We start from the raw sequence: 23957 nt of genomic DNA, 5'->3' as shown, positions 1-23957 counted from the left end.
ATATCGGAAAATCGTACAGTGAATTGGATATTCATCTTCTTTGCCTAAATTGGAAAAGTCATCCATAATAATTAGGGCAATCTAAGGTGGAACCCGCGGAAATCAGACATTATCCACCACTGACACAATGTCCAGCCGGACACGTGGAGAGAATCATAAGAAATTCTTATGCGGGGACCCATTTATATGCTTCAGTGACTTGATATCCACTCATGCATTGCCACCTTTCTATAATAAGGACACACTACACACTGTATTTAAACATGCGTATGAGATGCCCTCGCAATTTCATATGATATCACCCAGCTTTTTCTAGCTTCATTCTCAAACCATGGCTCTGTGCTTTCTCTTCCTGGTTATGTGCTTGGTCTCATTTAGTTCTGGTGATGATCTTCAGAGACTGCAACAACAAACTAAAGCTGATGGCTCACTGAGCTTCTTAGTTGTTGGAGACTGGGGTAGAAAAGGAGCATATAACCAATCTCAAGTTGCATTTCAGGTCAATTCTCTCTCTTTCTTTTATAAGATCAATTTTGTTATTCGATTTCGTGAAAACATATTTTCGAATCAGTGTGACCAAAGTGAAGTGAAGTGATCGAAGTATAAGACAAGTAGTATTTCCACATAATATCTCAAGAATCTTTTTAGTTGGCATAAAGAAAATAAAATTTTCTAATTAATTGGCCATTGAAATAATTAAAGAACTTTTTCAAGAAAAAAAACGTTCTAATCCATGAGCCAACACAATAGGGCTAATTTGTTCAAATATGGTAACAAAGTAGCTTATAAAAGAAATAACAGAGTACAAGCCTATTTTTATAGTACGTTCGTATGTACTAATTGTCGAATATTTTGAATGTGTAACGTGTATTTATAGGAGAATGAAAAATAATTATTATGGTATAATGAGGGATCCTTTGTGTAGATGGAAGCAGCTAATCGTGACATTAGGGAATTTAGCAACAACATTGTGATGATGAGCAGAGTTACAATTATCTGAATATTTTCATCATCATAGAGCAACGAACCTACTTCTATCTATCTATCTATATATATATATATATATATGGGGATGGTTATATGAACTCCACCTTATAGCGACTCCAAAGTTACTCCACTCATAAAAATGAACTTACAAAATGAACTGAGGACTAATTTTTTGTGAATATGTATATCTCATTCACAAAAAATATATAATGAACTGAGGACTTATATATATATATATATATATATATATATATATATATATATATATATATATATATAAGTCATTCTCTAAAAAAGTAGTTTTATGGTTTTGTGGAGGTTTCCAAATAAATTGAAATTTTGTGGAGATGATTTTTTATAGTGATGACTTCATAACTACCGGACATTAAGTTTTAATTCATTTTCTAGGTGAAATTTTATTTACGTTATTTATTTTAAGTTAACTTAAATATCTATTTTTAAAAAATGACTATATCCTATTTGAAATTTTGAATATGTTATATTATTTATTTATTTTTATGTGCAAGTTACATTGACACTTGATTGATGAATGTTGTGGATGACTCGAGAACATACCATACGTACTGGTGGGCTGCGGCTCTTTATTTAGTTTTCTATATCTTTTTCATGATCTAATACAGCATTAAACCCATAGACATACATTATCTACTTTTTCATGATGCTAATTAAAGAGACGTACATCAAATTCTGATAGAGTACTCTCGGAAACTTCTGAAAAATTCCGAGATTTTATTATATAGCCATAGGTTTTGGTTAGTCGGGATCGTAGCAGTTCCATAATTGTTTGTTAGGAATAGAACAATATTTAAAGTAAAAAAGAATAATCTGAAGAACAAATAATGCAAGGGGTTAGGCTCCAAGTGGTGGGGGTATCTTTACCAAACCAATGCATGCATGGTATATTATAATTACAATAAAACTAATTAGACGATTCCTTTTCATATTCTAATGGCTAGGATGGATAACTTGTAAATACAGGTCGCTTTCAAATTATACATTGCAGTGAGGTATGCTAAAATGCCATTTTATATTGGTTATTTGGTTTTATCCCCCAATACGAAAATTTTATATAATTTTGTGAGACAATGCCGTATATCTTAACCCCTTCTTAAGAAAAGTAACAAGTCTTCAAAAGTTCAAATCATGGGGTGGGGGGGAATCTTTCGAGATTTCCAGCTGCTCCTTGCTTTGATCAACCATGGCCCAAAATATCGCCGAGATATCTGATATCTTGTCGATATATCTCGGTAAATTGGTACACCGATATCGATATTTCCGACATATATCCACCGAATATTGAATTCTTTTTTTTTCCGATATATATCGGAATTTCCGATATGAAAGTTTATATCGCTGATATAATCGATATTTCCGAGATAATCGATATATATCAGTTGATTTTTTGACCAATTATTAATAACTTAATATTGAAATTTTCGAAATATCCGAAATATCTGAGATATATCGGCGAGAAATCCGAGATATATAGGTGAGATATCCGATATTTTAGAAACTTTAGACTGGTCACCAAAAAAACCGAGATATCCGATATATTCGATATATCTCGGTTTTTGGGTACACCGATATATTAACTGATATCGAAATTTTGGGCCTTGTGATCAACTAGGGAAGGTGGTTACTGGGGGAAGGTTGTCGAGGAGTGGTTAGTCTACAATTCTACATCAGTACATCACATGACAGGTTTCATGGTTTAAAGCCCATATAAGATCTAATTATACAGCTCCATGATCCAAACCCATAGTACAGGCCCACATGACACCGAGGTCCATGTTCCAAGCCCATCTAGGTAGTTTGTAATTTGTAGGTAAATTAAATGGAGGTTTCTCCTAATGGAAAACAAATGGACGCAAGAAATTGCTAAGCAATGGTTCATTTCTCAAAGAGGTTTCTCGTTATGGAATTAGGAAATAACTCGTTTATTACAGATGGGAAGGATCGGACAGAGACTTGATGTAGATTTTGTCATCTCAACTGGTGATAATTTTTACAATAGCGGATTGACTGGCGTAGACGATCTAGCATTTGAGGAATCATTTAGCAGTATATATACCGCTGAGAGCTTGCAAAAGCCATGGTATAGTGGTAAGTTGGACTTTGCTATATCCTGACTCCTGATTGTAGTGAGTAGTGATAATTATTCATGTTTTCCATTTTTTCCTAATCAATATTAGTGTTGCAGTTTTAGGCAACCATGACTATAGAGGTAATGTAGAAGCACAGTTGAGTGATGTACTAAGAAAGATCGATCAACGATGGCTTTGTCTGAGATCATTTGTTCTTGATACAGGTATACATTTCATTTAAGCTCTAATGTATTTTGTAAGTTTTCTTACTCTATTTTAATATCACAACGAAGTTTAAGAACTTAATTCAGATCATTTATGTTATACTAGAACTCGTGGAAGTTTTTTCGTCGATACAACTCCATTTGTGGACCACTACTTCACAAACCCAAAAAGACCATACGTATGACTGGAGTGGTGTGAATCCAAGAAAGCAGTACCTTGCAAAAATCCTCAAGGTAATTTTAGGACAATTACAAAATTTGAATGGGTAACTGCCTCATTTACATTGGAAGTTTTTTTTTTTGATTGGCAAGCCAATTTTAAATGAGATTATTAACTCTTTGATGCTGGCCCTGGTATTATCACCCAAAAGTTTTAGACTTTGCTAGTCGGCACCTGCTACATTGGAAGCTCAAATGGTGCATTAACACCCAACAAGCTTATCTTTAAATGGTTAAAACTTAAAACCTCTAGAATCTAGATCAACTGCATGGCATCATGCATTCATTTCTTTTAAAGAATGAATGCATCGAAATGCAACAAGAACCACTGGAAAACAAGAGAAACACCATTAGTTATTCACTAGTGACAGTTGATGCTGCAGGATGTTGAATCGGCATTAAGAGATTCAACATCGAAATGGAAGATTGTGGTTGGTCACCATACAATCAGAAGCATTGGGGTCCATGGCGATACCCCAGAGCTTGTTGATCAGCTCCTCCCAATCCTCAAGGTAATCAAATTACTAATTAAGTATTACCAGTTCGGTTAATTTTGAGGAGAAGGTACACTATCTATCTTCACTATGTATATCCTACAATGTATCTTCAGACCTACAACGTGGATTTTTACATCAATGGACATGACCATTGCTTGGAACACATCAGTAGCAGAAGCAGGTAAGATTGAACTCAGTAAGATCTGACTTTGATATAAGCAAATAAAATAACAAGAAACACACACACACACACACACAATCACACTCACACACATAACACATAACAGAACACAAGAACAAATAATTAATTTTACTTGCGGGGTTGGCTTATTCTTGCAGTCCTATCCAACTTCTAACAAGTGGAGCTGGCTCAAAGGCATGGAGGGGCGACATTAAAAGCTGGAATGAAGACCATGTGAACTTCTTCTATGATGGACAAGGTTTCATGTCCATACAATTGACAGACAACATCGCCAAGATTGAATTCTATGATGTTTTCGGAAACCTTCTGTACTCATGGAACAGCTTCAAACAGCTTTACTCTGCGACATAGATGACATCTACAACTTGCTCAATCAAAATTCATAACATCTGTAAAACTTCTTCTGTATTTTGGTATTCAACTTTGTTCATCGGCACAAGTCACACTGTCACAGTATGAAAATTTTGCAGGCCGAAGACTCTTTTAGTTAACACCATGTTTTTCAACTGAACTCTATAGCGCTTTTCAACTAATATTACTGCAATTTCATCCTCCTGCCCATTAGAGTTTAATTGACAGGTAGATGCACTTACAAGTAATCTCAAAAAAGAAGGGAATGCCAGAAAAAAAATAATAGCAATGGAGTTCATTGATATCTTCAAGACTTACATTTACATGAAATATTGTAATCAAGTACCTTCTTCGTTCCCAGCAGAAAAAAAAAAAATTGATTGGCGATCTCTCCAGTATGGCAAGCCTGCAAGCAGTTCCCTACGCAACTGATGAGTGTAATCTTCCCAAGCAACAACTGCAACATTGAAGTCATCCCAATCAAAGGAACTGTGTATGTACTCATTGCAGGATACAGAGTGGAATACCACTTCTGCAAGTTCATGATCACCCAGAGTCATTGATTTCAATCTGTTACATTTCTTTGTATGTGATCTGACTAATTGTGAGACATTTACATTGTTTGCCCTGATGCTGACTGCATGTAGCTCAAAGCCTTTCCAGCTGTAAAACTGTACCACCTGTTCAATTGAAAGCCAAACAAAAAACTTCAGTGGCCATTACAAAAATTTGAAGACTCAGTAATTCCACAGACTATCATCTACTGTTTGGGCTTGGGAGCATACAAGTACAACACTTACATGACTACCGAACCAAGATAGATCTATAAAGATTCTAAAAAACAAGGGATGTCACCTTTTCTCCTTCCTGCTATTTCAGTCAACACAAATTATAAGCTTCACACAACAAGCAATGTTTATCCAAAAAAGTTTATTTTCCTTCTTAAATAGGATTTTACAGCCACGATCCAATGAAATAGAAATGTAATCTACACATAAAAAAGGTGTATGTCTAGTTCTAGAGATGACTACACTATATTCCAAGTCAACATGCGAATTTATCTTACATTAGGTACATATCTATTTGGTAATAATAAAACTTATCTATTTCCCTAGAAACGTGAAAACAATGGTAAGAGGCTAGGACAAAGTACCTGCAGAGCATGCAAACTGTTGACAAACTCTTTCGTGAATGTTTAGCCTTCCCCTAGCTAACCATAATGGCTTCATCAATAGCTCTGAGAGATCATATGATGAATCTGACGTAAGATTTGAAATCTCATCATCAAAGAAACAAAAATTATAGCCAAGAATGTGTATTCGAGCCCAGCGTATATCAAAGCCTGAGTGACAAGAGGGAGCTTGTTCTGAAGAAAACCAGTACATGTTGCTGGAGGCTGGGAAAGGCAGGTACGAAACAGGATCCTCATCTAGGCCACTTGAGAGTCTTTGGGAGAAAAGAGATATAAGTTTGGCATCCTCGTCATACGAACTCTCACGGGTGAACCATAATGTTAATGTAATTCTTTCACCATCAGTTATCTGTTTTATGATAAGGGAGTAAGAAGTCAGGAAGCATGCAAGCTACTAGCTCTGCATTATCAATTTGATAGTTACACTTTAACAAGGTGATGTGTACTCTAAATGCATGTAATGAGTTTACCTCATCTACAGAATGGATATTCCGACTATCAGCTGTATACATTAGAACATCCTGAGAATACAAATGAAAGTGAATCAACACGTTTTTTTTTCAAATAAAGAACAAATTTTGTAACAATAACAAAAGTTTTGATAATTTCCAGCCATGAGCATTTGAACAATATCTTATATGTATGTATCATAACACAATAAACAACACAGCTTACAATGCATTCTAATTGCAAACACAATTGTTGCATTTGTTGTGTTTTGCACTTACTCCAATCATAGGAACAATAGTTTCAGGCTCCCCATCTTGGAAGTGGAAGAGTCCACCTTCAAAATCCTTGGCATGACTATTCAAATAGCAGACTGCCTTATTCACATTTCACAAAGATTGTGTTAGCACTCACCCGCAATATAATAACACCGCAAATTTATATACATCACTGCACACAGAACAAGTAATATACACACCGCAAAATGACGTTGTTTAAGGTAGGACCTATTATCATCACTGTGCCAACCAATACTAGATCCCTTAGTCCAGCTGACTTGCAACAAAAAGAATATATACAACTCAAAACCATATTTATTAGAATGAGTATAAATGCACAGAAAAGACATAAAAGTTGAATAAGAATGAAACCTGATCAATCCTGTAAATTCGACAAAAAGCTCAAATTCACACCCGAAAAATTCCTCCATTTTGTCTTTCAGCCTCTCTGCATGACATTTCATAAGCAGTAGAACTGATTGATTTTAAACTAAAGAAGTAAAAAAGAGAGCATACCTCTGATTGAGACGAAGGGCAATACAAGATGGCCGCAGTTGGTGGCAATGAGATGAGAGAGAGTGGTGGAAAAAACATTGGGCCTGTAACCAATTGTGCTGCAGCTCTTATGTATGAACTCTAACTCCTGATCATACTCATACTTGTTAAATATTAAAGTTTAACACTTTATTACATAGAAATGAAACTGAGATTATAGAGAGTAATTATTATTACCTTGCAGAGATCGAGGGAAATGAAGTCATGGATAATAAGACGGGGATGAGGATTCTCCCACCCTGCTGCCATCTCCCCCCTGTTTTCTCTTCTCTTGCAAATTGGTTGGGCCTATTATATGGACTTACATATAGGCTAATTAGGAAACACGGATCTGGGCCTAACACTCGATCCGGCCCAATTACGCCACCAGAAAGTTGATGTGCATATCTTGCAGTATGGTCAGTGTTTTAAAAACTATAAATTGGGCTCTAGACACTTTCTTTAGTCAGTTTAGTGTGCTTTTTGTCTAGAGAAAGACCAATATTATATTTTGATTCTACTCCAATTTTAGCAACACGTCACTTTTTAGGTGTATTAACTGTTTTTAAATTTTTTTATTTCTCTTTTTTACCTTTTCATTTGTAACTACCAATTTTTTCTACAAATAAATAATACTAAAATCTAATGTGCTTTCGGTCAGTAGGTGTGTGTGTCAATCGAGGCCACTCATCGCAATGGTGCGTGTGTATTGCTCCAAGATGTCTTTCAATCAAATAATACAATTGTCTTATAAAAAAAATCCATTTGTCCTTTCACAATTTCACAATTTGAATTACATCAAACAAAACTTAAACATGCTATTCAAAATTATCAAAGATGGATTTTAAATTGTTAAAGCTGTATTGAAATTAGTTGTAATCAACGTACATTTTTTCCATTTTTGAAGTTGATGTTTTCCACATTATTTTGGTCTCTCCAGAAATTCATCTCACTTTTAATTAGAATTTTATAGATTTCAAATGAATTTTAGTTATTTTGATTAACCCACTACTCTTTTGGTAACTGATTTAGTTCGTAGTTTTTTTTTGTTAGTAGTTTGCTTATTTAGTTGGGACTAATAAAAGATGTCAAAATTGTAAAAGTCAGTTTGAAATTTGAGACAGATGTCAAATTTCAGTTTTTATGGAGGAAAAACAAAAAAAAAGTTTGTTATTTCCTCTAAACTTAAAATTTTTGGGTATGTGTACCTATACCCAATTTTTTGCGTTTTTTAAAACGCTAGGCGGTAGTCGGGTGGTGGGAGAGTGCCTAGCACTTAGGCCTTCTAATGTCTAGACGGGCTAGGTGCTAGGCGGTTTTTTTTCCTAATATATATAGTAATACACACTTATACTACAAGAAATGAAGAAAATCATTTACCATAACTCAAAAAATAAACACAAACAAATATACTTATTACAAAAATGCGTAATAGTTGAAGAATATCGGTTTCATATAAAAACACATATTTTGTTATAATGTAATTTATATTAGACTTTAGTTTTTTAAACTTATTCAAATCTTAAACTTCTACACATGATTTTAATTTTTTTCGACATTTAATCATTCAAAAAGGAAAAAAAAATGATTTGGATCGCCTAGAGGCCGTCGAGACCCGTCTAATCGGTCCGTCTAAACTTGCATAGTCAGTCCACCGATTTTTTAAATGACTTGGGCCTAGGTAAGTCGGTTGGGTACTGCCTAACACCTAGAGACCGCCTAAGCGGCCGCTTAGACTGATTCGCCTTGATCGATTTTTAGAACAGTGACTATGGTGTGCTTCTACGTTTTCTTGCTCCTTAAGTTTTCCATCACAGGTTAACTAGTCAAAGAGACCCTGCCGTCTACTTTTTTTTAGTCAAAGTTATTAGTGGTCACTACTCACTACTTCAATATGGTTTTAATTCATTTCCACTACCACACAACTCCAAAAAATTTGTTATATTTGTACCTTAAAAAAAACACTTTAGTCTATTGAGAAGGAATACAACAATGAAAGTTACCTCTGAAATCAAACACACCATAATATTACATTTTTCGAGTTTTCATTATGAATTCTAAAAATCCGTTCGAAAATAAAATAAATAAATTTGAATGGTAGATACTAAGACCAATCACATTTCAATTTTAATTTTTCCTTGGCCAAAAACTAATGGTTGTCACTTATAAGTACCAAATTACATGTATTAATGTGTTTCGATATTATGACAAATGTAATCGTATGAACCATAGATTCCTCATATCATATATCCGTGGTGTACCTATAATCCACAAAACCAAATTTTGCACTACTAGAGATCTCTTGAAGATGAATCTCATTTGTCCTTTTATTCAAAAACAAGAATCTCCAATTTCCAATTTACCAAACTAACCCATACCCATTAACACAACAATGAATGGCAACCACGTAAATAAAGAACAGAAATCAGGGCTAATTCGAAACTCCTATAAATAACCGAGTTTATCACCAACTCCCTTCACTCGTGTCAACGACTTTGTAGTTTGTATAGCTCTCAAAACTCATAAATAAGATTGTTTTTGTATTGGCTGTTTCTCAGAAGAAGATGGAAGCAGCAACATTTCTTCAATCTTCATCTTCCTGTGTCTTAAAACCTCCAATTTTTTCAACAGCTAATCGAACAGATTCTGTTTCTTTTGGCTCAAGAACCAATCTTTCTAATGGATTAATGAAGGTAAGTAGTTTAATTACTATTATTATTATTGTTTACTTGAGATTTATTGGTATTGAGTTTGTTATTTTAATGGATGGACAGCAATATTGTGGTTCGATTAAGGGCCCGAAGAATGGGCAGAGGAGATTTGCATTTGGAGGTAGAAGAAGCTTTGTTGTTAGAGCTTCATCAGCTTCGGCTGATTCGCCAATTGTGCCTCTTCAATTAGAGTCTCCCATTGGACAGTTTTTATCTCAGATATTGAAAAGTCATCCCCATCTTGTTCCTGCTGCTGTTGATCAACAGCTTGAACAGCTACAAACTGATCGTGATGCCGAGAAAGTTACACCCAAAGAAGAGCCCTCTCCCGCTGGCACGGGCCTCGTTTTGTACAGGTTAGTTTTACTTTTAAATTTGCAATAGTTGAATTGATAGAGTAGTTGGGGTTTACTGAAAGTTGTTATTATTGTGAAAACTTTAGGAGAATTGTTGAGGTTAAGGCAAATGAGAGGAAGAAGGCGTTAGAAGAGATATTGTATGCATTAGTTGTGCAAAAGTTTATGGATGCTGATGTTTCGTTGATACCATCAATTGCCCCATCGTCTCATCTGTCGGGTAAAGTAGATACTTGGACGAATGAGGAGGAGAAGCTTGAAGAGCTTCATTCTCAAGAAGCATTTGAAATGATTAAGAATCACCTTGCTCTTATATTAGGAACACGATTAGGGGATTCGACTTCGGTTGCACAGATTAGTAAACTTAGAGTTGGGCAAGTTTATGCTGCTTCTGTTATGTATGGGTATTTTTTGAAGCGGGTTGATCAGAGGTTCCAACTTGAGAAGTCCATGAAAGTGCTTCCGTTTGGCTCTGACGATGAAGACAATGATATTGTGCAATCCGTGTCTGAGGAGATGAGTCGAGACACTGAGAGCTTGCGTAATGCTGAGCAAAGTAAACCGCATCCTGAGGTTTCTTCCTGGGTTGGTGGATTTGCCCCTGGTGGGTTTGGGGCTGGTATAAAATCATCTAAGTTGCGGACCTATGTTATGTCATTCGATTCAGAGACACTGCAGAAGTATGCAACAATAAGATCAAAGGAGGCTGTTAGTATCATTGAGAAGCACACAGAAGCACTCTTTGGGAGGCCTGAGATTGTTATTACACCTCAGGGAACTATTGATTCTGCGAAAGATGAACTCATTAAGATTAGCTTTGGGGGTTTGAAAAGGCTTGTTTTAGAGGCTGTGACATTTGGTTCTTTTCTGTGGGATGTAGAGAGCCATGTGGACTCGAGGTATCACTTCGTGACAAATTAATTCATGCCAAAGGAATGCGAAAGTCCTTGTGAAAAAGTACGGCAAAACTGACTTCGGCATGAAATCCTGTAGTGATTACATGTGAATACTGAGTACTAAAGTGCAGGTAGCTGTGGATTGATCTGCACCTTGTTGTCAGGTCGTCCTCTAATTAGATTTCAAGTATTTTAGTAGTCATAGTATGTAATTCGTACTTATTGCTTTTGTGCAGTACTAAGATACTTGATGTTACGCTTCTCTTGTTTCAATTATGAGTGACTATTTTGTAAAGAAAATATCTCTGCAGTCTAATGCTTTGGGGTTTACTGAACCTCTGGTCATTAAGCATTACAGCCTTATGTTTGAATATACTCCATTCTAGTCTATGATAATCCATGGAACGAGTCCAGTCTACCAACTTTTATATTGAATTTAGTTGGGGGTATGTATGAAAGCTTCAGTTATATGACTTGGTCAAAAAACAATTGCATTGGATACGGGTTTGTATGCCGAAAATAGTCACTCATGACTCATGACTCATCAGTCAGGTTATTCTTTTACATATACTAGCCTTTTTGTACGTGTCTCCGCCACGATAACAATCCCTGATTTTATTTTATTTTTCATTAATTTATGGACGTAAAACTACAATTTTACTCCGGTAAAAAGACAATAAAAAAAATAAAACAAAAAATGGCATGAACTATAATATTCGTGTTTGGCAAGGGGTAAAATCGGAAAAAAAAAAAAAGCGTGATGAATTTACTGTTGAAGCCCTCGTTTTCTTTATAGGAGTTAGATTAGATATTTAGATTAGATATTTTAATTATTTTTAACGGTAATAGACTTATAGGCTTATAGCTTCATATCTACTCATTTTCGTCCCATTTACAGAGCTAGTAGGGAAAAAACAGAAATGAGTGTGTTAAACGTTGCGGTTCAGACAAATAAATTAAAGTTGGCATTTCAGATCAAATGTTGAATTTTCAGTTCATCACTTCACTTCATGTATTGCTTCTGGAGTTCTGGTGCACAAAGTGACTTCAAATTTTTATGAGCTCATAGAGTCATAGAAACCTTATACGTTTTTATTTATTCTTTGTTATTTACAACGATGTCTCCCAATCCGGATTTTTGAGAATATAGAGGGCCTTATTCCCTTTCCACTGGAGCATGCAACATCCTACCTTTAACACTCAATGTTGGTTCCTTCACCATTCCTCATGAGTACCGAAATTTGTGATCTGTTTGTCCAAACATTTTTGGGTTAACTAGTATTACCCCACTAGATGAGCCAATTAGGATTTTCTCCTTACTAAATGGCGAAATTAGGGCTTCCCCTAAGTACACACAAAATAAAAGTCAACTTAGGTTGACCGTGCCTAATTTCCCATCTAGTTAGGGGTAATGTTCGTTAACCCAACATTTTTTACAATCCAAATGCACTCTACTTTCATGGTTTATTTCGTATCTTGTATTCAATTGTTGGTCCTATTAAAGTATTTTCTTAATTCATTTTCATGAAGCTCTTTTCTGACGTTTTTAATCAGTACCTGACAAGAAAGAAAATAGACTTGGGGAACATATTTGCTTCTCAGCATTTCAGGCAAATAGACACAACCTTGATGTTTTATTCATACACTCATATGTCAACAGGCTTACAGCCAAGTTCTATGGATTTGCCAACAGCATCTAAAACTAGCTGTGTTTTTCTACTGATCTCTGGCCATTTGCCATCTGGTGATTTCCCATTCTTCTTAATATTCTCAACCAACCTAGCAAACTCTTGAACCATCAAAGCCTCTTGAGGTAATTCTGAAGCAACTTGAACCTTCACGGGTTTCACAGTCCACCCTACCTGGAGTTCTGCAAAATTTGCACCCGATGATAAATCACACGAAGCTGAACTCTCTTCATAAGGTATGGTGAAGTCTTCAAGATGAATGGATCCATTGGTACCATAAAGCACAAGGTCCATAGACACATTTGAAAGAAAAGAACAGTAGAATGTCGCAGCTTTGCCATCTTCACCCCAATCAAAAGAGGCGCCACATGCTAAGATAACACCTTGTTGGTTGCAGGTGAGTTTTGGTAGTGTACACACGGTTTTAGGTAGTTTGTAGTCTGTTGCCCATAAAATGGCTCCAATGCAGTACCACCCGACATCTCCAAGTGCACCAAGGGAATCTAAGTCTGGCTTTACTCGTATGTTGTCGTCAAAAATTCTTCAGTCTCTGAAAATGTGGATGTGCTGTGGATCTGTATAAGATTTGGAATAAAGGATCATACATGGGTAATCTATTGCGCAATTGCTTGTAAATTTCAGCGAAGGATTGACAGGTGTTTTACAAGCGGATGCAACTATGACTTTTATGTAATCGCCACTAAAGTCATAATCATCCACGATGGGCAATAAAATTTTCCTTGATCAAATTTATACTTACCGAATTGAGCTGTCCAAAGAGTTGTGTATCTCGAAGCATGTCCTTCATCTTAGCCGTCCTCGGATGATGCAACCACATACTTCCATCCATGAACTGTACACCATTAGCTCTACATGCCTCCAATATCAGATCAAGATCAGCCACACTTAGAGCCGTTGGTTTCTCCAAGAGCAAATGCTTTTTCTTCTCAGCTGCCAAGACCCCCCAGTGGACGTGCAAGGTTGTTGGGAGTGGCATGTACACAGCATCCACATCTGGGTCGTTAAGAACTTCATTATAACTGCCATATATCTTAACGGTTTCTGGAAAACCATTGTCTGCTGCGAATTTATTCGCTTTCTCGATCGAACGGCTACCAATAGCATAAAGGGTTGAGTTGGGTGAGAGATGGATGGCTCTAGATACCTTCCTGGCTATCTGGGCACATCCCAGTATGCCGAATTTGATCGAGTTTTCAGTCATGCTTCTTTTAAATATAGAGAGAAGCAAAAAATAAAGCACTCTTCTGGAGAAGGTTGGATTGTGCTAATGAAAAATGTTTGACCTGGATGGAATGCTGATACGTGGGCTAGTTTTGGCCGTTTTCATGAACTACCACATTTATCTGCTTGTATAATTGGTCACTTGGTCCACCACACTTCCTCTCCATCACAAATTATCACTGGATGACAAGACCTAATTTCTTAACTTGAGCTCTACGTTTAGCGAGAAAAAAAAAAAACTTGAGCTCTACGGGTAGGCAAAGTGCTCATATTTCAGTATATTGCAGCATTTTGGTAGTATGATTAGGAGAATGTTCGCTCCTTTTGCCTTTTCTGCTCTGTAGTTATTAATTTTCAAAAGCATTAATGCATTATGAAATCCGTGTACAACAATACTAAAATTTTGCACTCTATTATAGCATTTCCAATGCAAGTCATTTTTTCAACTCCACCTAAGAGCATTTGCAATGCAGGTGATAGAAGGGGAAGTGATAACTATCACCTACTTTCCTCCAAAAGTGCTTTGTGCAATCTTTGGGTGATAAACTTCGGTGATAGTTTTCCCGAAGTTCAAAATAAGGTGAAACCTTCCACCGAAGTTTATCATCGACTTGTTAACTTCGGACGGGATGTTGGATTCCGTCTCGTGTTTTTTTAAAAATGGGTTTTTTCCCGGACGGGATGTTAGATTCCGCCTCGCATGATTTTTCGACTTTTTCGGTTTTTAATTTCAGACGGGATGTTTCATTCCGTCCGAGATGTTTTTTTTCGATTTTTATGTCCGGGATCGAATCCAACATCCCGTCCCGAGATATTTTTATCACCTTTGCATTACTTGCGACAAATTCACCTTGTTTTTCACCGGGTTGGTGAAAATGGGGTGAAAAGTGATGAGGTGGCGGCGAGAGGGGGAAAACTATCACCTGCATTGCAAATGCTCTAAGACTATTTCTTCTTTTTGCTACCTTTGTGGTGAAAAATGAGAAAATGTTACCCAATTCAAAGGTGACTTTAAACCTTGGGCCGGAATGTTTGATTCCATCCGAATGTAAAAATTGAAAAAACCGGACGGAATGAAACATCCCGACCGAAAAGAAAAAAAACCAAAAAAGTTGAAAATACACGCGGGTTCCGGTCCGAAAAAAAAAAAAAAAACACCGAAAAATATAAAAACACACGGAATAAAATGTTCCGTCCGAAATTCACAACTTAGTGACAATCTCGGTAGCAACCGATACCCTCGTTGACTCGTTGTGACTTAGTTACAAGTCACCGTTATTGTCACCTTTGCATTGGGCAAGTATTTTCTGGTCCACAAAGGTGAAAACTCTCAATTTCTCTTCATAGTGACTTGCATTGGGAATGCTCTTAGTAAGACTTGACTGGTGAGTGGTGAGTGCTGACCGTAAATTCACCTTACTGAACCAGCAGTGGATGATATCATGCAGACCTTAATGACAAAGACATTCCCCGTCTCGCAAGGCCAAAAAATCTAAAATGTTACTGGTTAGTTAGAATTTTGAGCTTTGAAGTTTTGAAGTATGTAATAAGATGAAGTAGTTAGAATTTCGTACACTTGGTCTTCCCTCTGTGTGCTATTTCTTGTCTAACAATTTAACTATATTTGTTGTTTGTTGTTCATCTAATTTATCATCTACTCTTTCTGACTTTCTTACACTTTCGCTAGTTCTAGTCATTCTTCCTCGTCAAATTCACTTTGGCATTTTCACTTTCTTCCTTTTGGTAGGGGAATTCTTTCGTATAAGAAAAGGCTTGATCGAGGTGATTTATCCAGAATCAACTAGTCACTTGAAAGTCTTAAACTAAATGGTACTGGCTATATCATGAATTCATGATCTACACTTATTAATAACAGCACATCATCCTATTATTTTCAACACCTGTGTATAAGTCCCACTCGCTTGAAATTTGAAAACTGAATATATATTTTCAGGTTCATAACCAAAGCATAGATTCACACTCGTATTTTTCCAATAAAAGTGTCACAATGGATTTGACCAATTTCTGCACTTGTTGTATGTAGAAGTTCATTTCTAGTATTTATAATTTGGAACATAATCTAAAGCAGTAACTTACGTATGGTCGGCAAATTGTGATTCCTTGCTCCTGAACGTCTCTTTCCTTTTGAAAAGAAAAGGAGGAAAAACAAGGTTTTTAAGTATACATAGGGAAAAAAAATACCAAACCCAACAGGTAAAGCAAACTTCATGAAGAACATTGTTGTATTATTCGAACTTTAACTAAAGCATATAAAGAAGTAGAACCACCTCATTGTCACCTTCACTGATCAACCCTTAATATTTCTCATTTGGCTCCATCAAGAACACTCTAACTTCCCTCCCACGACCAAGCCATGCACACAACAGAGAGGCATCGTTTTCGCCCAATGGCTTCTCGTGTCACAGTACTTGCACACTTCTTTGGTGTAATGGCCATCATTCTGATGTTTGTATGGTTGTTGCACTATCGTGGAGGAATTGATTTGGATTCTGATAGTAGTGATCGTGTTTTCAATGTAAGCAATTCAATCTGCTTTGAATTCCTCTAACTTCTATTTAGTATTAGACATCCATGTTCATAGCTACACTCTGGCGTAATGCAGGTACACCCATTTCTCATGCTCTTTGGGTTTATATTTATGGCTGGAGAAGGTATGGACTCAATGGACAGAACATTACTTTCAGATTGCCATAGAAGTAACTGAGGAGTGACTGAGTGATTATTCAATGTCCCTCCGGTCTTTCCCTTAATACTAGTAAATACTTCTGTGACAACAGCACTTGCCTCAGCTCACTAGTCTGTGTTAGGCTCTTAGCTACTTAGCTTATAGCTTCTACAACTTTGAAAACTCGTTACTTAGCACGCATAATTGAATACAGACTTAGTTCATTTAGCTGTGAAATTTATTGTAATTATGCTGAGGATGTAATTTTTGTGCACAGCAATTATGGGCTACAGAATGGTCCCGGCAGAAAGGAAGATACAGAAGTTGTTTCACATGGTGATGCACCTTATTGCAATTAGTCTAGGGATCGTTGGTATATATGCTGCCTTCAAGTATCATGACAAGGTCGGATTAACTGATATGTATAGCTTGCATTCCTGGATAGGCTTGGGTACCTTCATCTTCTTTGGCTTGCAGGTAACAACCTTACATGAAGAAGCTAAAACTATTTATTTGGTGATAGTGATACCGTGATAGATGCGAGCTATACAATACTTTAGAATGGATTGCTTAGCTCAACTCGTTTTGGATGCTTGTCTCACCTGATTGAAAGATCTATCGCCATCCAAATATCTGAGTTACGTACGTGTTTTGGCCATTTAAACCAGAACCTATGGTGCAGAACACTCAGTACGGCAGTTTGCTTCAGTTATGGAGGAGCTAAAAGAGTGAACTAAAATATGATTTATTTTTCGACTAAACAACACCTAAAATCTGGATATGAAGCTAACTGTGAGAGGGAGTTTTGACTTAAACCCATACGTGAATAGCGTGACCTAGAAATTAACACTAGCCCATGTTATACTTTGCAGTGGTTATTTGGGTTCTTCACCTTCTGGCTACCCCAATCATCAGTAGCAACAAGAGAGACGATGCTCCCTTGGCACATCTTTAGTGGAAGGGCCCTTCTCTATATGTCTATATGCGCAGCCTTGACTGGGTTGATGCAGAAAGCCACATTCATGCAACTGCAGCATGGAAATGAATCTCGCTTGATGAACTTCACTGGACTATTCACTCTCTTATTTGGCCTTGCAGTTGATCTCTCGCTCTCCCTTGCATTCTAATTCTAATGTGTCGATCCTTTTTCCTATTCTTGTTAGCCATCTTGATATTTCAGAATTTACACAAGAGTGAAAGAAAATGTTTTATTTATTCATGGATTCTATTATACAAGGGCTTCCTAATTGTGACTTGACGAAAGAATCTCATATCTAGGATAATAAAATTGCACACATGAGGATCCAAGCAAAGCCGAAAAACACAAAAATAAGGGAAAATAATTCTAAAAACAAAATTGTTTTAAATGGGTACCTTATATGTTTTTTTTTTTAACGATGAGAAGGTCATCCAAGCATGAATCATCTCTGTGGCCATAGTGCCATACACTTGGGATATGGAGCAATAAAGATGGATAAAAGGACAATGAACAAACTAAATATTGAATAAGAACTTATTATCCACTGCCATTCTCACAACATATTGAATAAAACCATTTTACTTTTTCAACAACAATGTGAATCTACTTTATTTTTATTCCATATTTAACTAATAAAGTTTTGTTACACACGAAGTTCTCTAAGCTTGTTTGGCAATAATATACATGCCTATTTCTCAGATTCAGCAACAAATCTTTCTACAAGTTTTATAAAATTTCCAACAATAGTCTTTCCTTCAATAGTTATAATGCTTTCTGGATGGAACTGAACCCCCTGCATTGAAGTATTATCCACAAAGTTAAATTAATAAGTGATAGCATGCCAAGGACTAGCAAAGAAGACAAACCGGTTAAAAGCAGACAAGTCGTGTGCTATAGATTGGAACTATGGGAATCGGTAACGAAAGCTCAAGCCCAAATATAAGTGCAAGGCAACCTTGCCGTGTGATTATGCTTATATCATCCTTCTAGTGTTTCTCATATTTTACAATCAAAGTACGAGTGCAGGCCTAAACCATGCCAAGTGGATTTCTCCAACCACAATCCTGAATATAGTTCAACCTCTAGATGCTCACCACTCCAAATTATCAAAACTTGAATCCTAATGACACAAGAAATAAGAGGGATCCCAATCTATCTTAGAAAGACACTTTCGAAACTCACAATCAGGTCTTTAGTACATGTATATTGGACGTCTTCTTTATTTATTTTTTAATATCACAGGTTTTCTAACTACACTAATCAAAGAAAATCACGACTCTGCAACAAGGTCCTCTGGTCCCTACAGATATCATAACATGCACTAATATTGCATCCACAGTAGAAGAAACTTACCTGGAGATGCTTATACTTCTTATGACGAGCAGCCATTATCAAGCCATCATCTGTCCAAGCTGTAACTTCAAGCACATCACTAGGGAAGCTTTCCTTCTCAATCACAAGGCTATGATATCTACCAGCAGTGAAAGGGCTGCCATGCAATAAAAATGCAGTCAAAGATACAATATCATTAAGCAAATGTATAACATATATAAGAATATTACACGTTGAGCGCGTGCAACTATATAATGGAAACCATGAAAGTAGTAAGTTAAATTCCGAAAGGAAATAGAATCGTACTTAGTTAATCCAGAAAACAAACTGTCTTCCCCCTTTTCGTCATAATATACCAGGGAACTTTTTCCATGCACGACACCAAAAGGAGAGCGGACAACCTTGCCTGCAGATCATAAAGACACTTGGCATTTTTACAAAGTGTAAGGCTTCCAAAGAAATACTTAAGCTAATTGAGAACCTAGGGGTCACACGCACACCCAAAAAAAAATGATACAAGATGAAAAAGTGAACTGGAAAGGATAAACCCACACTAACACATAGATAAGAAGAAGAAACTCACCTCCAAATGCCTCACCGATGCATTGTAATCCCATGCAAACACCAAATACAGGTAGAATAGGACCAAGTTTCAAAACAGTTTCCAATGATATTCCAGAGTCCTGAGGAGTACCTACACAAGGATGTAATGTTAGCTAAACTATTCGAAGATACCAGGTAAAAAATGCTTCCATAGGATTTAAGTCTCGCACCTGGTCCTGGGGATATTAGTATTCCTCTTGGATTTTTCCTATACATGCACCACGTTGATGTTAGTTACATAAATAGTCAAACTTTTTATTACTTCTTTTGGAACCAATCATATGATATAAGACAAGCGTAAAGACCCAACATGTAACACCAGAACAGCATGGATATGAAATTACTAACAGGAGCAGAATTACCTTGCTAGTTCCTCTACAGTGAGGTCATCATTCCGGTAGACTTCGGGTTACAACCCAACTCTCCCATGTACTTCAAGACCAAAAAGGGGGTGAGTGATTAAAGAAAATTCTTTCCATCTCAAAGCATAAGTAGCCAAATGAGAATCCTTACTGAGCAAAAATCTCGACAAGTAAACAAGGCGCAAGAAAAATGCAGCCAGTGATTTATAAGAGATCAAAGTACACAAAATCTTATTATCTACGATTACATTTGTCCAAAATCTTCCTTTCCAATTTTTATAATTTAATTTCAGCTTGACCAATTAATACTTCCTCCACTGAGTTGGAAGTCCCATAAAAATGGTACACACATCAATGGAAAATTTTGATTCAGGGTCGTCCATTTGATACGCCACCTCAACTGGCCAATTAGATAGTGCAATCGTATGAGTCATTCCTAAACTTTCCAACCAACTAAACATCATCCACAAAATCGAACAGCAAAATCTCCAGTTTTAAATAAGATACTATCACAAAAGAAAATGAAAAAAGTAACTTTTCAACTAATCTATATAAATCACATCAAGTCTTGCCACAAAATGAGACCGAAAATGGCAAGCATTCCAACCGTGATAACACGAAACAGCCTGGTCACATGCATAGGAAACATCACTCAATCACAGTACCCATACATGTTGTAGATACAGATTGATAGGCAATAGTCTATTGAACCCTAACAGACTCGTATTGCTTCAGCGTACAAAATAGCGCATTCAGAAGATTTCTATAAATTTCTCCCACAAGGCATACAACATTGTTTGCATTCGCGTCTGTGAACAGAAATTCCATCTGTCAAAATGAGCACAACACTCTTTTCTATGCAAATCGATTTCACATAAGAAAACAGAGTTATATCAATAAAAAAGTAATATTTAATCATATTCAAAACATGATAATATTGAAAAAGAATCGAGAGAAGAAAACCTGGCAAAGATTGTAAGTAAAACTATCATAATTATCAATCACCACAATCGGACTCTCAACTTTCTTAGCTTTAACACAAACCCTAGAATTCTCCACTTCATTCAACAACGAAGCTTTCACCGTCAAACGATCCGCATTACGAATCGGTAACGAATCATAACGAATTTCTACACACAAAAAAAATCATTTTGTTACAGAAAAATATTCACACAAAGAAAATGAAGAGAGAAAGTTTTTGAATCCTACTTCGAGTTGAGAGAAAGTTTTTTGGTGTAGTGAGTGAAGTTGTTGGAGTGAGACAAGCAGCAGCAGCCATTTGACAGAGAGAAAACGAGCCTTGTCCTGATTTTTTTGATTTTGTTTTGGGAGGGGGGGTTTATATACCTGATCCAATTCAACAACTCGGTCACGACTCACTGAGTTGGAATTTTTTATGCGGAATTTATCCAATACATCAAGTTGCACACATAGATAATAAATTTGTGTTTAATACCCGTTTTATACATTTTTACGTATAGTATGAATAATAAGGCGAACGTTTCAAACATAGGGATTAATACACAAATTCTATGATCCAGACTTATAATTGCCGAATAATAAGGTCTGTATTTTTTTAATGAAAAAAACATATTATAAAAGGTATGATGCAACTTCAAAATGGAAGGTTTTGAAAATTCACTTAAGTTATAACCTTCCATACCTAAAGAATATCGAAGAACTAAAGTGTTAGCAAGTAAATATAAATGAAAAATTGAATTATGTATGTGTAGTTAATGAGCAATTATGGCAAATTATTACATTCTAAACTTGTAATGCAACAAAATATATATGTTTTTTCCTTATTATATGATAAAAGAATTGTTTGTTTGGCTTTTTTGGCGAATTTTTAAATGTATTATTATTCAAAATTTCAAAATTTTAACGAATAATTTCCGTATCGAATTTTTGTCATCTGCGAATTTACTAGCTATCCACTTTGCGACCATAGTTAGTAAATTCGCGGACGACAAAAATTTGATACGGAAACTATTCGTTAAAATTTTGAAATTTTGAATAATAATACATTTAAAAATTCGGCCAAAAAAAGCCAAACATACAATTCGTCTTTTATACGCATATAATACGGAAAAAAACAGATATACTTTGTTGCATTACAAATTTAGAATGTAATAATTTGCTAGAATTGTTCATTAACTACACATACATAACTCAATTTTTCATTTATATTTACTTGCTAACATTTTAGTTTTTCGATATTCTTTAGGTATGGAAGGTTCTAACTTAAGTGGATTTTCAAAACCTTCCATTTTGAAGTTGCATCATACCGTATTATAATACATTTTTTTCATTTAAAAAATACGGACCTTATTATTTGGTAATTAGAAGCCTGGATCATATAATTCGTGTATTAATTATTAGATTTGAAATGTTTACTTTATTAAAAATATATAAAACGTGTATAAAACAAATATTAAACGTGAATTTACTAGCTATGGCCACGGCCTACCGGCTTTCCTAAATAGCATGGATGATAGATGCACCCATAGTTTTTAGTACGAGTGTTCTTTTGGAAATGAAGGATGAATCAATGGCATTTATTATGAAAGATATTCTTCAATCAAAGTTGTTCTTCAATCTTCACAGAAAAGGGCACGTTGTTATTGTTATTGTTATTAATCTTGAATTTGGACTCAACAGACCTATTAAAGATTCCAGATTAATTTACTACCTCTTACTGTTTTAAGACGACCACATTTATTTTGATTTCCTTTAGGGAGAGCAAATTTCACTAAAAAAAAAAGGGTTAACTAGTATTACCCCTCATTAGATAAGCCAATTAGGATTTCCCCCACCACCCCCTCCCCCCCCCCACTAGATGGGAAATTAGGGTCTCCTCCCTAAATACACACAAAAAAAAAGTCAAAGTAGGTTGACTGAATTTTTTTTTGTGTGTATTTAGAGGGAGACCCTAATTTCCCATCTAAATGGGAAAATCCTAATTGGCTCATCTAGTGGGGGTATACTAGTTCACCCAAAAAACACTGATCTTCTTAATTAAGGAACTAAATTAAGTAGTAGTCAATTTTATTGGCTTCCTGTCTACATACGAAACCAACTACATTATTATCAATGGTTAGATAGGAACCTTACGAAATAATGCTGATTTTAGTCAATTCTATGGGCCTGCTGGAGAGGCCCAAGAAGTCATTCTATGGGCTAAGATATGGTTCCCTATTGGAATGGATTCCAAGTTTCGTAATACTGGAAGAACGATTGAATGAAACTGGAGTTGTTTCAATGGATGAGAGAAGATGTCCTGAGAACTTTAATGGCTGAATAAATTAGACTTCACACGTTGATCTTGTATTAATAAATCAAATTGTGAAGGGCTAAAAACTTAGTCCAAATGTAAATACTTACGCTCCTCCTAAAGCATAGCTAGTGGTGATAGAACTGACAAATGATGATGGCTGGCGCCTGGCAGAGCAATGTGGTCAGTGCACCCAGTGCCGGCTCAATTCTTAGGCCAGTTAGGCAGCCGCCTGAGACCTCAAATTTGGAAATCCCTTAAATATTCTAAATAATGTGCATTTTCAGTTTTTTTATTTTTTTATTTTATTATATTTTGGATATTCTTATTGTTATATAATATAAAAACCTAGTTTAATTAGACTTAGAACATCTCTAGGTGGTGGTAGTATACTCTTTAAATTTGAAGAATAAATTTGGAGAAACTCTTCAAATTTGAAGAAGAAATTTGAAGAAACTGGTTGCAAATTTTGACCAATTCTAACTGGTCACAAATATCGACTGCAAATGAGATTGTGACCTCTATCACGCCACCAAGATTATTGTCGCTACGACATTACCATAATTGCCCAAGTTTAAAAAAAAACACATGATATTCCCAAACATCGCCGAAAAAAAAAAAAAAAAAATGCGCGACATTAGTAGTGGCCAATACACCGGGCGTGTGTGGTGGTCTTTAAAAAAAAATCGGCGACATTTGCAATGGCGCGCGATATTACCAATGTCGTTTCACATCCGCATCCAAATTGCTAAATTTGCGAACAAAAATGCGATCGGATAGGTGATGCGATCG

The 23957-nt window shown here is 35.9% G+C and overlaps 4 protein-coding genes and 2 pseudogenes across 6 annotated transcripts; 3 read left to right on the top strand and 3 right to left on the bottom strand.

Moving 5' to 3' along the window:
- Nucleotides 1-281: 281 nt before the first annotated feature.
- Nucleotides 282-4745, top strand: LOC147521181 (purple acid phosphatase 8-like; annotated as a pseudogene). The gene is made up of 7 exons (XR_015215006.1): nt 282-499; nt 2955-3111; nt 3209-3316; nt 3423-3550; nt 3919-4047; nt 4146-4213; nt 4372-4745. The product of XR_015215006.1 is annotated as a purple acid phosphatase 8-like (transcript).
- A 106-nt stretch (nt 4746-4851) lies between these two features.
- LOC147521180 (uncharacterized) lies at nt 4852-7391 on the bottom strand. The gene is given in 9 exon segments (XM_086595463.1): nt 4852-5265; nt 5739-5789; nt 5791-6126; nt 6248-6298; nt 6506-6601; nt 6703-6775; nt 6875-6950; nt 7019-7145; nt 7235-7391. Coding segments are annotated over 9 exon segments (1224 nt in total). The 5' UTR covers nt 7307-7391; the 3' UTR covers nt 4852-4923.
- A 2179-nt stretch (nt 7392-9570) lies between these two features.
- Nucleotides 9571-11299, top strand: LOC147521179 (UV-B-induced protein At3g17800, chloroplastic-like). Its single transcript, XM_086595359.1, has 3 exons — nt 9571-9729; nt 9811-10103; nt 10190-11299. Exons 1-3 carry the CDS (start codon nt 9601-9603, stop codon nt 11022-11024), a joined length of 1257 nt encoding a protein of 418 aa, XP_086451485.1. The 5' UTR covers nt 9571-9600; the 3' UTR covers nt 11025-11299.
- Nucleotides 11300-12574: 1275 nt separating this feature from the next.
- On the bottom strand, nt 12575-14026 carry LOC147521178 (putative oxidoreductase At4g09670; annotated as a pseudogene). The gene is made up of 2 exons (XR_015214863.1): nt 13448-14026; nt 12575-13262 (listed from the first exon to the last, which is right to left on the bottom strand). The product of XR_015214863.1 is annotated as a putative oxidoreductase At4g09670 (transcript).
- Nucleotides 14027-16212: 2186 nt separating this feature from the next.
- Nucleotides 16213-17873, top strand: LOC147521177 (putative transmembrane ascorbate ferrireductase 3). The gene is made up of 4 exons (XM_086558692.1): nt 16213-16465; nt 16553-16601; nt 16893-17092; nt 17488-17873. The coding sequence occupies exons 1-4, from the start codon at nt 16304-16306 to the stop codon at nt 17740-17742; spliced, it is 666 nt and encodes a 221-aa protein (XP_086414818.1). The 5' UTR covers nt 16213-16303; the 3' UTR covers nt 17743-17873.
- Nucleotides 17874-18176: 303 nt separating this feature from the next.
- LOC147521176 (anthranilate synthase beta subunit 1, chloroplastic-like) lies at nt 18177-21215 on the bottom strand. Its single transcript, XM_086595153.1, is given in 9 exon segments — nt 18177-18387; nt 18948-19083; nt 19233-19332; nt 19510-19620; nt 19700-19737; nt 19892-19937; nt 19940-19961; nt 20855-21021; nt 21101-21215. Coding segments are annotated over 9 exon segments (795 nt in total). The 5' UTR covers nt 21171-21215; the 3' UTR covers nt 18177-18282.
- Between the last annotated feature and the right edge of the window lie 2742 nt (nt 21216-23957).

Source organism: Coptis chinensis, chromosome 1 (genome assembly GCF_015680905.1).
Source record: "Coptis chinensis isolate HL-2020 chromosome 1, ASM1568090v1, whole genome shotgun sequence".
In the NCBI taxonomy this organism is placed as follows: domain Eukaryota; kingdom Viridiplantae; phylum Streptophyta; class Magnoliopsida; order Ranunculales; family Ranunculaceae; genus Coptis; species Coptis chinensis.
This window is presented reverse-complemented; position numbering and strand designations above follow the sequence as displayed.

Coding starts and splice junctions, on each gene's coding strand:
- LOC147521177 (XM_086558692.1), top strand. CDS start 16,304: ATGCACACAACAGAGAGGCATCGTTTTCGCCCAATGGCTTCTCGTGTC. Junction 16,602..16,892: donor TATATTTATGGCTGGAGAAG/GTATGGACTCAA, acceptor TTTTGTGCACAG/CAATTATGGGCTACAGAATG. Junction 17,093..17,487: donor TCATCTTCTTTGGCTTGCAG/GTAACAACCTTA, acceptor TATACTTTGCAG/TGGTTATTTGGGTTCTTCAC.
- LOC147521179 (XM_086595359.1), top strand. CDS start 9,601: ATGGAAGCAGCAACATTTCTTCAATCTTCATCTTCCTGTGTCTTAAAA. Junction 9,730..9,810: donor TTTCTAATGGATTAATGAAG/GTAAGTAGTTTA, acceptor ATGGATGGACAG/CAATATTGTGGTTCGATTAA. Junction 10,104..10,189: donor ACGGGCCTCGTTTTGTACAG/GTTAGTTTTACT, acceptor TGAAAACTTTAG/GAGAATTGTTGAGGTTAAGG.